Raw genomic sequence first — 14277 nt, 5'->3', positions numbered from 1 at the left:
AATGAGGAGGTATAGTTTATCATGCTCACAGTCACAAAGAATATAATTTGTGGCTTTGATGTGGGTCGTTTCATTGCTGTAGCAGGGCTGGAAACTTGGATTGAGGAATTTAAACATTAAATTGTAATAAAGATGGACACAAATTTGGGGAGTGACAATATGTTCAAGTTTGAAGTGGAAAGGAAGATGGGAAATAAAGCAGTAGCTTGCAAAGACAGATGGGTCAAGGGTGGGATTTTCAAAGAGAGGGGTAGCAATGGCAGGTTTGAAAGTGAGGGGTACAGTACGTGAGGAGAGGAAACGGTTAACATGGGACCCAGAAAGGGAAGCTGGATAGGCAAAAGTTTGATTACAATAGAATAGAATCGAAGGGAGAGAAAGTGTATCTCATGGACAAGATGAGCTGAGAGAGAGCAAGGCAGGAGATGGGATAGAATCTAAAAGACGGATGAGAGTTCAGGGCTAAGACAGCAGAGGCCATTAAGGAAAGTCTGGCTCCGTGGGTTAGGGAATGTTAAGCACTGATAAGCCAGAAGGCATTTTAAAAATACAAACTTAGAGCATTCAGAGTATGTGTCTCTTTAAAAATGTTATACAATGTCAAATGGGGTGATGTCAATCTAACATAAACACCCTTTGTTACCTTAAAATTCAAAACACCCTCGGGTCAGAATTTCACAGGGTCCAAGGATGATCCATAAAGACACTTACCACCTTTATGTTCCAGTCAAGATATGGTCCAGCTCCCTCTAAACCCATTTAACACCATTCATTTCAGATGGCACACAAATGTTGGCTAAAGTATCCTTGTTGTTTGACCTCATTTAAATAAAACAGTGGCAATAAGAGCACTGCAGATCTCTGCTATGGGCACATATATGTGTATATATATGAGGTTAGCCATGACGTCTTCTTCTGGAGTCAGGGACTGCAATTTTGAGCACAGCAACTTCTTCTATGGTCAAATTACTTTCCATCATTCATTGAGCAGATTCACACACAAAGTTTGCTCCAAATACTAGCCAGCTATTGCCATTTAGTACTGCTTCATCCACTTTTCCAATGTGACAATTTCTGCCCACTCAGAATCTGGATCAGCGAGAGTCATGGCTTCATCTCCAAAATTCCAAAAAAAATTACACACGGAACATTAAATGTAGGTGGCACCTAGTAGCTTACGTAAACATGATGGGAAGACTCCTTTAAGAATGAATCTCGTGATAGGGATAACTCTACTGCATGTCATTGGATTAACTTGCACCATGGTACCTGAAGCTTTGATCAAAGTAAGGGTGTGATGCCGAGTCTACAGAATTACAAAATGCAACACCAAAATTGCCAACAATCCATGAAGCTGCCCCCAGTTGTCGAGTGATGGAAATAATGTGTCACCTTTAAATTAAACTCAATCACATTATAGCTGCAAACATTTATTTCAACGCTAATAATACACAACACTTTTTACAATTTTAATTCCAAGCTTTGCCACTACTGTACAATATATGAAAACAAGTTACTGTAGTCAGTATTAGTTTTAGCTTTGTGAACAATTGAAAACTTCAACGGTGCTGTTAACATTGAAAGTTTGCTCCAGTTCGAGCAATCTTTAATTCCAATGTGGCAACATTGCAGTAACTGTTTTGAAGCACAGCCTTTCAGTTGTCAAATAAGTTTAAGATTTTACGCAGGCTGCAGTTCTGTTAAGTTCTATACTGAAAAGGCTTCACCTACAACTTAGAATAAAATGTAACATCAAGATGGAGTTTGTTGAACTAAGTCCCCATGACAAACGGATAAGGAAATTTAGCTGGAGTGTTTCTTCAGCAACAGAAGCAGAATAATTTTAAACTCTTAGTGGAACTGTAACAAATATATTTAATGGTTTTCTCTTTCCTACCTGTTTTTAGTACATCACCGAAAAAGTAAATCAGACATTTAAGTATGAAGAGTATTGTGACCAACTTTTTTAAACTAAACGCAACAAATAGCTAATTTTCTTTTAACTTCTGTACATCAAACATATTTCCCCTTTCGGCCTTTTATAGTTATAGATTGTCCATACGTCAAAAAATAAGTCTCTTATTTAATTTACATGTACAGAGAAGCCAGTATAACTACATTTTATACATCTTCCTTCATGGCACTTGCTCTCTCATTTTATATGGTACTTGCTACATTTAGTTTTTGATTGGGTAGCCAACACTTATATGCCCTAAATTACTGGTGGGCCATGTTGACGGATAACCACAATATTTTGAGTTTCACAGTTCAATCTTGCTCGCTATGTTGGGTTCAGGGGTGAACAAGGGAAATGGCAAATATTTTGCAGACTGCGCACAGGTATAATACCAAATTCGACAGCAAGTTAGTTTCCTTGCAGCAAGTACATGGAACTGAGTGGCCAAATCATTATCCAAATGCTCAGGTCACATGCCTATGGCTTTGGTGCATATTTTGTTACAAGACTGGATGGCACTGGGTCTTATGTTGAGACGTGACACACAAGAATGATCCAAAACTGAGCAAGGCTAACCTCATCCCATAACAGGAGAGTCATGGAAAAATAACAAATAATTTATTCCCTTCATGATGACATATATCAAGGTGCAACCAGGGAACCTTATTTGTCCTACAAATGGGTACAGGAATGGACTTTGTCCACCTTCTCCCATTCAGGAGTTAGACGAACTATGCAAAAAGGTTAGAAATAAGGGAGACACGGAGCAACGGAAAGAAATAGGAAGCCAACTGGAGACTGCCAATTTGTATCACTGTCAATATTTTTAAATAATAAACACTGATTGAGGCTCAGCTAACCAGGGATCAAACTGAATTGCTATCACAAGGGTGAAGTTTTGAAAAGGTCAGAGTTCTCAATCGAAAAAAATTCAGGAAAATAATTTAGACATCTCCTAATTTCTTCTCTAATTCTTCAAATGCTTTAATGTTGGCGTCATCGACTTCATCTTGGACCTGCATTAAAAAAGGACCAAAGCAGAGGTTAACAAAAAAATGTGAAGTTCTAAACCATTCTTGTATCGAATGGTTTAATCTAGAATCTGACAAAGTTTCCATAAAGGTTATGGTTAATAAAATAAATTTTACAATCCACTGTTGATCAAGTTATTCATTACCACATCACTTGAATGGTGCAAAATTTGTTTTCTAGTAGACAACTAAGATTTGAAGAGCATCAACCTCAACTTCCCAGTTGGGAAGAGGACTAGGAGCATTATGAATACATAAGTATACAATATTGGAAACTCGGCAATATTTTTAAGGCTGAAGAATAAAGCTAGCTTAATAAAAATAAAACATTGTAAGGAATACAAAAACAAAGGCTTAGAGCTGAATACAGTTAATATGCATGAACACAGTTCGCTTAGTTTTCCATAAATAATTAGTTAATTCTGAAAATCAGCATCTCTTTCTGTACAGCAGCAGTTCCCGAACTGTGGGTCATGCACAGAGATAGCTTTTGAGGTTGCAAACAATACTGACTATGGAGAGGAGACTCTGGCGGGAGAGTTCTGGACTCAGTGGATCGATGCTACTATACAGCAACGGCTGGATAATGAGCCCAAAGTGCTCTTTAACCTCAGAAAACACCTTAGGCAGTAATTGCCAAGTGGACCCAGGCTGTTTAGGCACCAACCTGGCGCAGGTATAGACAGGCAAGTGTAACTCAGTGACTGACATGTCTGGAGTGCAGGAGAAACCAGAAGCTCATGTGGCCGAGCCAGGAAGGTGAGTGGCAGCTTCAAACTTTGCTGTGTTTTTGTTCCCGCCTGCCTGTTATACAGGGGCTCCTTACCCCAGGCTAGTGATTCTGCTTCAAAGGTACTGGCAAGTAGACCTAAAGGAGGGGGAAGGGGACACGGAACGAAAAATACTACTGCCAGCCTTTATCATTTGTAAGCAAAATAAACTGAAAGGCCAGGCTACTCAGCACAGTTGGAAGTGATTGAGGAAAAGACAGTAGGGCAAAAGCACGTTCTAGGAATAGAGGAAGCTGGCAAACATTACTTGGTTGTAGCAGTGAACACAAAGTATGAACAAACAGATTAGGGCTAAGCTAAATTTCAAAATGAGCAAAATATGTATTGTATATGTATATGTACCAAAAGCTACTGAATGTAATGCTCATGACAGGTTGGCACAGAAAACCAAGTCATTCAATGTTTAAATTGACTGAAGCAAATAAAGGTCACAGTGGGCAACATCAAAGTTGGAGTTTGATATCAAACAGAGGAACTTTAAGGCATCTTGGCCGTTTACACATTTTACAAGATGTTCCACATGGGCACTAGACTTTGTATGACCAGGAGCTTCAGAATGAAATAATAGAGGATATTCTTGGCTTCAAAGCTAACCTTCATTTCCAGGCAGACGCTAGACTAGTAAGTTATGATGCAACTTGTAGGTCAAAAGGAGTCCAACACTATCCTTAAAAGGGAATCTAAATCTGAAGCACGAAATGCTCACTTTAGGGAATGGGATACCTTCTCATTTCAAACGCACCGTGTCAATAACTATCAATACGTAAGACGATCACCTGCAGAATAAAGCTCACTTTATGAGAAAGCTCTGGCTGGTAAAAGTAGGGAAAATCCCAAGATATTCTAAAAGTATATCAATGGGAAGAGGATAACCAGGGAAAGAGTAGGGCCCATTAGGGACCAAGGGGGCAATCTATGGGTGGAGCCAGAGGACATTGCTAGAGTGTTGAATGAATACTTCACATCCAGCTTCACCCAAGAGAATGAGGATGAAGGTATCGAACTCGGGGAGCCTGCAAGGTTCTTAAGCAAATTGATATAGGGAGTGACAAGGTATTGGAGGTGCTGGCAGGCTTAAAAGTGGACAAATCTCCAGGTCCAGATGATTTGTATCCCAGACTGCTGAGGGAGGCAAGGGAGGAGATTGCAGGGGCTCTGACCCAAATTTTTAATTCCTCTCTGGCCATGGGGGAAGTGCCAGAGGACTGGAGAACAGCTAATGTGGTTCCGCTATTTAAGAAGGGTTGTAGAGATACACCAGGGAACTACAGGCCAGTGAGTCTCACGTCAGTGGTAGGGAAACTATTGGAGAAAATTCTGAAGGAGAGAATCTATCTCCACTTGGAGAGGCAAGGTTTGATCAGGGATAGTCCACATGGCTTTGTCAGAGGGAGGTCATGCCTAACAAATTTGATTGAATTTTTCGAGGAGGTGACCAGGTGTGTAGATGAGGGTAGTGCAGTTGATGTAGTTTATATGGATTTCAGCAAAGTCTTTGACAAGGTCTCACATGGGAGACCTATAAAGAAGGCAAATGCACATGGGACACAGGGTAATTTGATAAGGTGGATTCAAAATTGGCTTAGTTGTAGGAGACAGAAGGTGATGACAGAAGGATGCTTTGGTGGCTGGAAGCCAGTGTCCAGTGGTGTACCACAGGGATCTGTGCTGGGTCCCCTATTATTCGTCATTTATATAAACAACATAGATGACTATGTGGAGGGTAGGATTAGTAAGTTTGCGGATGATACAAAGATTGGCCGGGTGGTCAACAGTGAGGTTGAGTGTTTTGGGCTACAGGAAGATATAGACGGGATGGTCAAATGGGCAGATAAGTGGCAGATGGAATTTAACCCTGAAAAGTGAGAGATGATACACTTTGGAAGGAGTAATTTGACAAGGAAGTGTTCAATGAATGGCATGACACTAGGAAGTTCTGAGGAACAAAGGGACCTTGGCGTGTGTGTCCATAGATCTCTGAAGGCAGAGGGGCATGTTAGCAGGGTGGTGAAAAAGGCATATGGGACACTTGCCTTTATCAATCGAGGCATAGATTACAAAAGTAGGGAGATCATGTTGGAGTTGTATAGAACCTTGGTTAGGCCACAACTGGAGTACTGTGCGCAGTTCTGGTCGCCACATTATAGGAAGAAAGCACTGGAAGGGGTGCAGAGGAGATTCACCAGGATGTTGCCTGGGGTGAAACATTTAAGTTATGAAGAGAGGTTGGGAAAACTTGGGTTGTTTTCATTGGAGCGGAGAAGACTGAGGGGTGACCTGATTGAGGTGTAGAAGATTATGGGGGGTATGGACAGGGGGGTGGATAGGGAGCAGCTGTTCCCCTTAGTTGAAGGGTCAGTCACAGGGGACAAAAGTTCAAGGTGAGGGGCAGGAAGTTTAGGGGGCGATGTGAGGAAAATCTTTTTTACCCAGAGGGTGGTGACAGTCAGGAATGTGCCGCCTGGGAGGGTGGTGGAGGCAGGTTGCCTCACATCCCTTAAAAAGTACCTGGGTGAGCACTTGGCACGTCATAACATTCAAGGCTATGGGCCAAGTGCTGGTAAATGGGATTAGGTAGGTAGGTCAGGTGTTTCTCACGTGTCGGTGCAGACTCGATGGGCCGAAGGGCCTTTCCTGCACTTCTGATTCTTCCCTGAAGAAGTGCTTAAGTACTTACCTCAAAAACGGATTGAGACTATTGAAACCTATTTTCATTAAATCCCCTTGAGGAGACTTTTGCACCTTGGCATGGGTTGAACGAGGTGCCTGTGTTAAATCCAGAGTGCATTAATCTACAATACTAACCAGTCTCCTCCATTTTCAAAACAAAAGCTTGGCATCCTGGTGTTGTAGGGGGGTCACTTTCCAATGTGCTTCATCACATGGACTTTGTTTATGTAATTGTTTGGTAAAACAAAGATTCTATAGAAATAATTTGGTTCAATGCAACAATCTTAGCCAAAGACAAATCCATCAGAGCTTTAAATTCTGAAGAACTTACTAAGAGTAACTCATCACTCAAATCTTATTCATACTTTACCTGTACTACTTCGTCAACTTCAGGAATGTAGAACTGTAACATATTTTGGATTCCACTTTTTAAAGTAATAACTGAACTTGGACAACCAGTGCAAGAGCCCAGCAGCTTCAGCTTCACAACGCCATTTTCAAAACCCTTAAAAATGACATCTCCTCCATCCTCCTGCACTGTAGGCCTGTAAGTTTGAAAGAGCGACAGCATCTCAATCTTATACCGGTATCACTTGTTACGATCCCTGTAGAGACCGATAACTTTTGAAAATAAATCTGACTTTCAAATAAATTGCTGAAAGGATCACACAACAAAATTTCAAGTTTTATGATTTTTACTGTAACACACAAACTAAGGGCAACATTGGCTAAACACTTTCAGCAGGCAACTTACACTTGAACTACAGAAAAGGTGCCCATTTAACCTTTAAAATGATGGAAAATCTCCTTATTAGACACGCTATTCTCCAGGAATCAGTCCAAAGTGATTGTTAGCTCCTTTTTCTTTTTTTAGCCAGGTAACTTCTAATCCCCGTACTAGTTTTCACGGTGTGGGTTACCCTGGACATCCCTCCCTCTAGGCAGAGCTAGGCAAATCTTCCAGCTTCATTTGAACCCTCATGACCTTGGTCCCTTCAGTCCAAGCTGGAACTCCCACCTGTACTCTGCATGGTGAACAAGAGACTTGCTGCCTCTAACTCCCTGCTCTCTCACTCTTGGATTTTTGCAGACTGACCCTCTCTGTGAGGTTCAGTGATATTTAGGAAAACCAGCAACCCAATCTTACAATGCTCTTTCCCTCTCAAAGCCCATCTTCATGGCAATGTGAATCACATGGGCCTTGTATCTGGGAAAATGCTAATTAGCTACCCTCTAAGCCCCCAACTATATTCTATCTTGGAATTAAATACACAGGTTAAAGTATAAACTGTTTACCTGATATTCCTAACATCTCCTTGTGACTTGGAAACTAACAGTCTATCCACCACCAGTACAACCACTCTGGTCATTGTTTACAGGTGTGAATACCTTGCACCTTCTTCCCAGTAAAACAATTTGGGTTCCCCCTTAACCGTTAACAACCAAGCTTGCTGTCGGCAGAATTCAGAACCGGTCACATGACCCGCTTCAATCCTCCATTTTACCCTAGATTAAAGACACAGCCCCAAAACATAACAATCTTCTGAAACCTCACATTTGTGACACATTACAACCGGTGAAAAGTTTGAATATTTTACTTTACAAACTAACATGAAAAACAATCAGAAACTGAGCACTCACTCTTTGAATATTACTACCTACAACTTTTAAAATTATATCAAACTCATCTGGAAGGCCAGAAGTGCTTATCCTTTCAAGAGATGTTACAATCTGATGTAAAATGCAAAAACATAATCAGGACTCTATGGAAATGTAGCTTGCTCTAAAACATTTTTTTTCCTTGTAGCAACACTACCTGGTTTCTTATCTCTTGCCCTCTTTATTTTATGCTTTTTTTTCTCTTTATCTTTATATTGAGTTTTTTTGGGGTATTTCTGGATAGGAAACACCTTTTAAAATATTGCTGTCTTGCATAATACTGCCAGTCAAGTTGGTATTTTTTTCCTACCTGATTCCACTCCCACAATACACGGTGGACTCAATGCTATCTCAGCCTGATCAATCCTCCAAAGTCCTCCTGACTAACATCTGAGATGGGTGCTCAGTTTGAGAGAGCTCTTCCACAGTTAATCAACAGCCCCACAATCATATGCAAATGATCAAATCTATCAATAACATTTTGGCATATACTACATGAGTATTTTGAGGCATGGCATGTGCTAAGTGTAGTATGCTTGGGAAGAGAAAAAGTGACTTCAGACCTGTGGTTCCCAAAGCTCTCCATCACTGGGGTTTTCCCTGCATAATTATTGCGTCTGTTGCAGACTAATTGATAGAGATTGATTGCTATAATTAGTCAACATGTCCGTTATCATTGTGTCATGAGCCAACATGAATTTGTAAAAAAGTAGCTCATGAATAATGAACCAAATAGAATTTTTTGAGCAAGTAACTTAAGTGGTAGACAGGGAAATGTCTATGGATGTAGTTTATATGGATTTCCAGAAGGCATTTGACAAGGTTCCATACAAGATAAATTATTGACCTGCTTGGCAGATTGGTATAGGCAGTTGAAGAGAGCCAAGGATACTAGGGATAGAGCAGAGTCATAGGGTCTTTTGTGGTACAAAAAGAGGCCATTGAGTTCACTGAGTCCATGAGAGCTATCCATGGAGCAATCCAGTCAGTCCCAGTCCCCATTCAAGGATCTGTGATGAGGTCTCAACTACTCATAAAACAATAGAAAGTCATATTTCCAAGGTTGCTGATGATACAAAAATTGATGACATAGGCTGGAGCATAAAATTAAAGGAGATATTAATAGATTAAATGAGTGGACAAAACTGTCACAGATGGATTTAACACAGCTAACTGTGAAGTCATCCATTTTGGATCAAAAAAAGAATAGGTCCAAGTATTTTTTTAAATGGTAGAAGAGCTAGAAACAGTGGAGGTCAAGGAGGTTAGGGAGTCCATGTACGCAGATCACTAAAATGTAGTGGTCAGGTACAAAATATAATCAAAAAAGGCTAATGAAATGTTAGCCTTTGTACCTACAGGGCTGAAAAATAAAGTGGGGAGGGGGGGCAGGGAGGAAAGCGGGGAGAACTTTTGCTACATTTGTACAATGCCCTGATTAGATTACATCTGGAGTACTCTGTACAGCTTTAGGTACTGCACCTTAGAAAGGATATACTTGCTTTGGAAGGAGTGTGAGGCAGACTGACCAGAACATTACCAGGGCTCCAACAGTTAATTTATGAGGAGAGATTGTATTCTCTGGAATATAGACAGTTAAGGGGTGATTTCATTAAGGTTTTTAGGGGCAGGTAGAAATGTTTTTTGCTGGTTGGGGAGCCTAGCACAAGGGGACATAGTCTTAAAAATCAGATCCGGGCCAACAGGAGAGAAGTTCCAAAATGCTCCTTCCTGCAGAAAGTGGTAGGATTGCGGAACTCCCACCTACAAAAAAAAACAGTAGATGCAAGAACTAACAATTTAAAATCTCAGATCTGTAGATTTTTTTTGGCCAAAGGATATAGAGCCAAGGTTTAGACGTGCTTAGATTTACGATACAGGTCAACTATGATCTCACTGAGTGGTGTGACAGGCTCGAGATGCTGAATCACCCACTCCTATTCCTAAGTTTTGCCGGATGCAACACAATAACTCACCAAGGTCACGTTGACAGAACTTGCAACCTTGCACCTTCCATCACCAAGAGGGGATTGCAGCAATGTCCTGTGAACATCTCTAAGGTCCCCTCTTTGGTCACACACCATTCTGACTTGTATTATATTACAGAATGCAAGTTGGTGAAGCATATAACTGGAACCAATCTTTGCCCACTTTAATAAGCATACATTTATACATGTAACTGATGAAAAGCAAGCACCTCCAAACTTCTCTTTTCATAGGGGCAAAAGTGAATTCCCAGTTAATTCCCATTACCTGCCTACGACTAAACACAATAAATATACGATTAACAACTTGGACACATATTACCAATCATTCATTGTCACTGGATCAATATTCCAGAATTCCTTACCTAACACTGTGATGGCTGCACTATACTTACGGTTGGCCCATCTTCCCAAGGTAACTGGGAATGGACAATAGGTGCTGCCCCGATCACATCACCAGAACAAATAGAAAAAATATATATAAATTATCAAATACCTTATTCTTGTATCCAGGAGTTCCTTAATCATTGCAACCACTTCATCCTCCTCTTCACTTTCCTCTGAAGAGGCTAAATGATTAAAACAAGATAAAATGCTCTACAAATAGTGTAGGTTCTCAACCCCCAACAGATATTTGAAAACCGTAAAATAACTAAAAACTGATCTCCAATAATTGAAAATCAATTTTTTTTTTTACAAACACCTCTACTCAGTGTTGTTCGTGACCATTAGGAGTGAAATTGCAAAAACTAGAATAAATTACAATTTCATTGGAAAAGTATTTATATCAGTAGAAGATTGCAATGGACCAAAGGCCACAAAAAGACTCTCAGAACTTTCCTGCTCCTGATGGTTGTGTCACTGCCTCAGTTCGATGTCCAGTTGCACCCGCTACATAAACCTGATCCTAATTCAGGACCAATTGGCAATTTCACTCAAAGATACAGGATGAATGCTGTTGGAGTTGAATATCATCATGGTGCAGTCGGGTATACTCCCCTAATGCTGGGAGCAGAGGCGTATTATTGAGGGATGGTAGATGGAGCTTTACTCTGCAACTAACCATCAGCTTGATGGGTTCCCATTTTCCAACACCAACATCTCTCTCCTTGGGCACAAAATTCAAAGCAGAATTTGCTGCAACATTATGCAACGCTACAGTATATTTTAAAATGTGTTTCTATCAAAAAAAATCCCAAAACAAAAATTTAAAAATCATAAATTAATTGTACATTTTAATACTTCAATGTGTTTGGCAAAGAAGGTGAGGTGTTGAGTTTTTAACACAGTGAATTGTGATCTGGAATGTGCTGTCTGAAAGGGTGGTGGGAGAGGATTTAATAGTAACTTTCAAAAAGGGAATTATATGTATGCTTGAAGAGGAAAAATTTGCAGGGCTATTGGGAGAGGGCAGGGGACTGGGACTAATGGATTGCTCTTTCAAAGAGCTGCTAAACCACGATGAGCTGAATGATTTCCTTCTGAGCTGTACCATAGATAGATTAACTTTTACACCATGGCCTAGAAATGATGTTCTTTGATGTGTTGATATGAAGTTCTTTCTCCACAATTTCAATGGCGATGCTAGTTTTACTTTAGTTAGTCCTTCCATTAAAATGGCAAGCAAAGGAATTTCGGCATAAACACATTGCTGAATGAGTTTTTGTACAGCTTGTTCTCAAGGTGCAAATCTGCTATTTTCAAAATTGCAAAAGAGTCCTGTATCCCCACTCCCATCCTTGTGGGCACTATCATCCACTTAAGGGTCTCAATTGGCAGCGGGACAAGGCGGCCGTCCATGGGCCTTCCCGCCACAGTCTTAATCAGGGTAAAGGCGGGGATGTGGCAGGGTTCCCACCCATCACCCTCCCACCTGATTAAATGCACCCCCCCGCCACCAAACTCACAAGATTCAATGTCATTAAGTTAAATCTATTTACATGCATAAGAGAACAAAGAGCCAATAATGTGATTGGAAGCCTTAACTTTCTGCCAATAATGTGGTTAGATTCCAAGAGAGCCAAAGTGAGGTAATAATAAAAAACAAAAACAGAATTACCTGGAAAAACTCAGCAGGTCTGGCAACATCGGCGGAGAAGAAGAGAGTCGACGTTTCGAGTCCTCATGACCCTTCAGCAGAACTGAGTATAGTTAGGAGAGGGGTGAAATATAAGCTGGTTTAAGGTGGCCCCCGCCCCCCCACCTTAAACCAGCTTATATTTCACCCCTCTCCTAACTATACTCAGTTCTGCTGAAGGGTCATGAGGACTCGAAACGTCGACTCTTTTCTTCTCCGCCGATGCTGCCAGACCTGCTGAGTTTTTCCAGGTAATTCTGTTTTTGTTTTGGATTTCCAGCATCCGCAGTAGTTTTTTGTTTTTATCTCTGAGGTAATAATAGTTCAGTGTGAACTGAAGAGGTAACGTTGTAAAATTGTCCAAAAATGTCTTTGTATGTCGATAGTTCAACACCACCCCTCTTGCCAGTAAATGTGCAGGGCTACTATTCATTAGAATCCAGAGTTATCAACATTAACCCTTCCTACCTCTTGTCAGAAATACTGCCTGACTGACTTGCTGAATGATTCCAGCATGTTTTGATCTTATTTCAATAGATTCATGATTTTGTGTGGGAGTTTAGTAAACTCTATGCAGGCTGCTGGATGTATAACAGTATCCAGTTAGGAAAAGGAAAAGTATACAAACAGTCAGTCATTCTTCATCTCATGTATGGTATATTACTGGCATTTGACAGGAACTAAACTGGAGCTTCTAAGGTCCAGTGCTCACATTTTGAGCTGCAAGATGCATGATATAGTCAAGAGACTACTGGTAGGGAAAAGATTTGGAGGGGAAGCAATGAAAAATAAAGCAATAAGGATGACCAAATGCGAAAGCCATCTCCTTGTTACCACCCATAAAGAACTGACAAATTGTACAAGTGTACAAAAGCAAAATACTGATGCCGGAAATCTGAAATAAAAACACAAAATGCTGGAAAAACTCAGGTCTGACAGCATCTGTGTAGAGAGAAACAAAGTTAACGTTTCGAGTCTGTCTGACCTGAAGAAGGTCCACTTCACTTTCTGTGAATGTTTAATACTTTACTTAAATTAATCCAAGCAGCTCTGAAGGAGGGTCATACAGACTCGAAACGTTAACTCTGTCTCTCTCTCCACAGATGCTGTCAGACCCGCTGAGCTTTTTCAGCGTTTTCTGTTTTTATTATTATTGTTGTATAAGTGTGTTTGCAGGAGAAGCTCTGCATGCTTGGCAATTTGGGCCCATTTCATTCATCTCATTGCTGTGGTCATATAGCTGGAATAAAGGGTTTAGGCAAGAACCAGTGTAACACTGGACTAATTATCTCTGCATACTTTGTATGGCTCTCAGTTCTAATCCAGGAGGATTAAATAAGGCGCAAAGACAAATCCTTACCAGAATCAGACTGCGGCACATCTGTCATTAATGGAAGGCCACTAGCAAAGAAATCCACAATGGCTGCAGAAACATGAGGCGTAAGAATGTTCCATTCCACTTCACTTTCCTGTGAATGTTTAATACTTTATTTAAATTATAAATTAAAATTTATAAATGCACCATATTCATATTTTAAATAATGGGCAAAATATAATAATGAGGGTCAGTAGTAATGCTCACCTTTGTTATTGTAATGAAATCAGGGCCAAAGAACACACTTTTAACCCCTTCTATTTGGAATAGCTGTCTGAAAATGAATATAATCATATAAGTTTACTCCAAAAGTCTGAACAACTTGCTTTTCAAATCAACATTAAATACTTTCTACATGGTTAGAAGCCATTGCTATTTTCTGCTCATTGTATACACATACACACTATAATTTTAAATCTTAGGTTATAAGCTGCAGCTTTGGCTATGTGTTATTTTAATTTGGAAGGGAAAATTTTAAATTGCGCCAAAGCACAAAATTCCTGCTGATAAGCTTGAATACATTAGGGTGAGAGCACACAAGGTGTTTGGGCTTCATTCAGTACAACAGTATACAACAGTGCAGCTTGACGGTGCAGACAGGGTATTCTTTTAAGATCTGTATTCAGCAAGTCTCAAATTTGTTCCAATGAAAACTGTGATTAGGCATCACTGTTTACACCATAAAATGGTTTAAAACCTTGTAAGATAGAGATTACATGAGCTTTTTAAACA

The 14277-nt window shown here is 40.2% G+C and overlaps 1 protein-coding gene across 2 annotated transcripts in view; it reads right to left on the bottom strand.

Annotated features, from left to right (window-relative positions):
- Window positions 1-1410: 1410 nt before the first annotated feature.
- Window positions 1411-14277, bottom strand: part of LOC144668556 (NFU1 iron-sulfur cluster scaffold homolog, mitochondrial-like) — a 39146-nt gene continuing 26279 nt past the window's right edge. The window contains exons 4-8 of one of the 2 annotated variants that reach the window (XM_078530701.1): window positions 13753-13819; window positions 13531-13639; window positions 10590-10662; window positions 6820-6994; window positions 1411-2973 (exon numbers count right to left, since the gene is read on the bottom strand). In XM_078530701.1, the coding sequence (XP_078386827.1) occupies window positions 2902-2973; window positions 6820-6994; window positions 10590-10662; window positions 13531-13639; window positions 13753-13819 (496 nt within the window). In that variant the 3' untranslated portion in view covers window positions 1411-2901. Of the gene's footprint in view, window positions 2974-6819; window positions 6995-7662; window positions 7956-10589; window positions 10663-13530; window positions 13640-13752; window positions 13820-14277 lie in introns of those variants that run through there. The other variant, XM_078530702.1, reaches the window with a different exon arrangement.

Source organism: Cetorhinus maximus, chromosome 27, assembly GCF_964194155.1.
Source record: "Cetorhinus maximus chromosome 27, sCetMax3.hap1.1, whole genome shotgun sequence".
Classification (NCBI taxonomy): Eukaryota; Metazoa; Chordata; class Chondrichthyes; order Lamniformes; family Cetorhinidae; genus Cetorhinus; species Cetorhinus maximus.
Note: the sequence above shows the minus strand (reverse complement) of the source record. Positions and strands in the feature narration are given on the sequence as shown.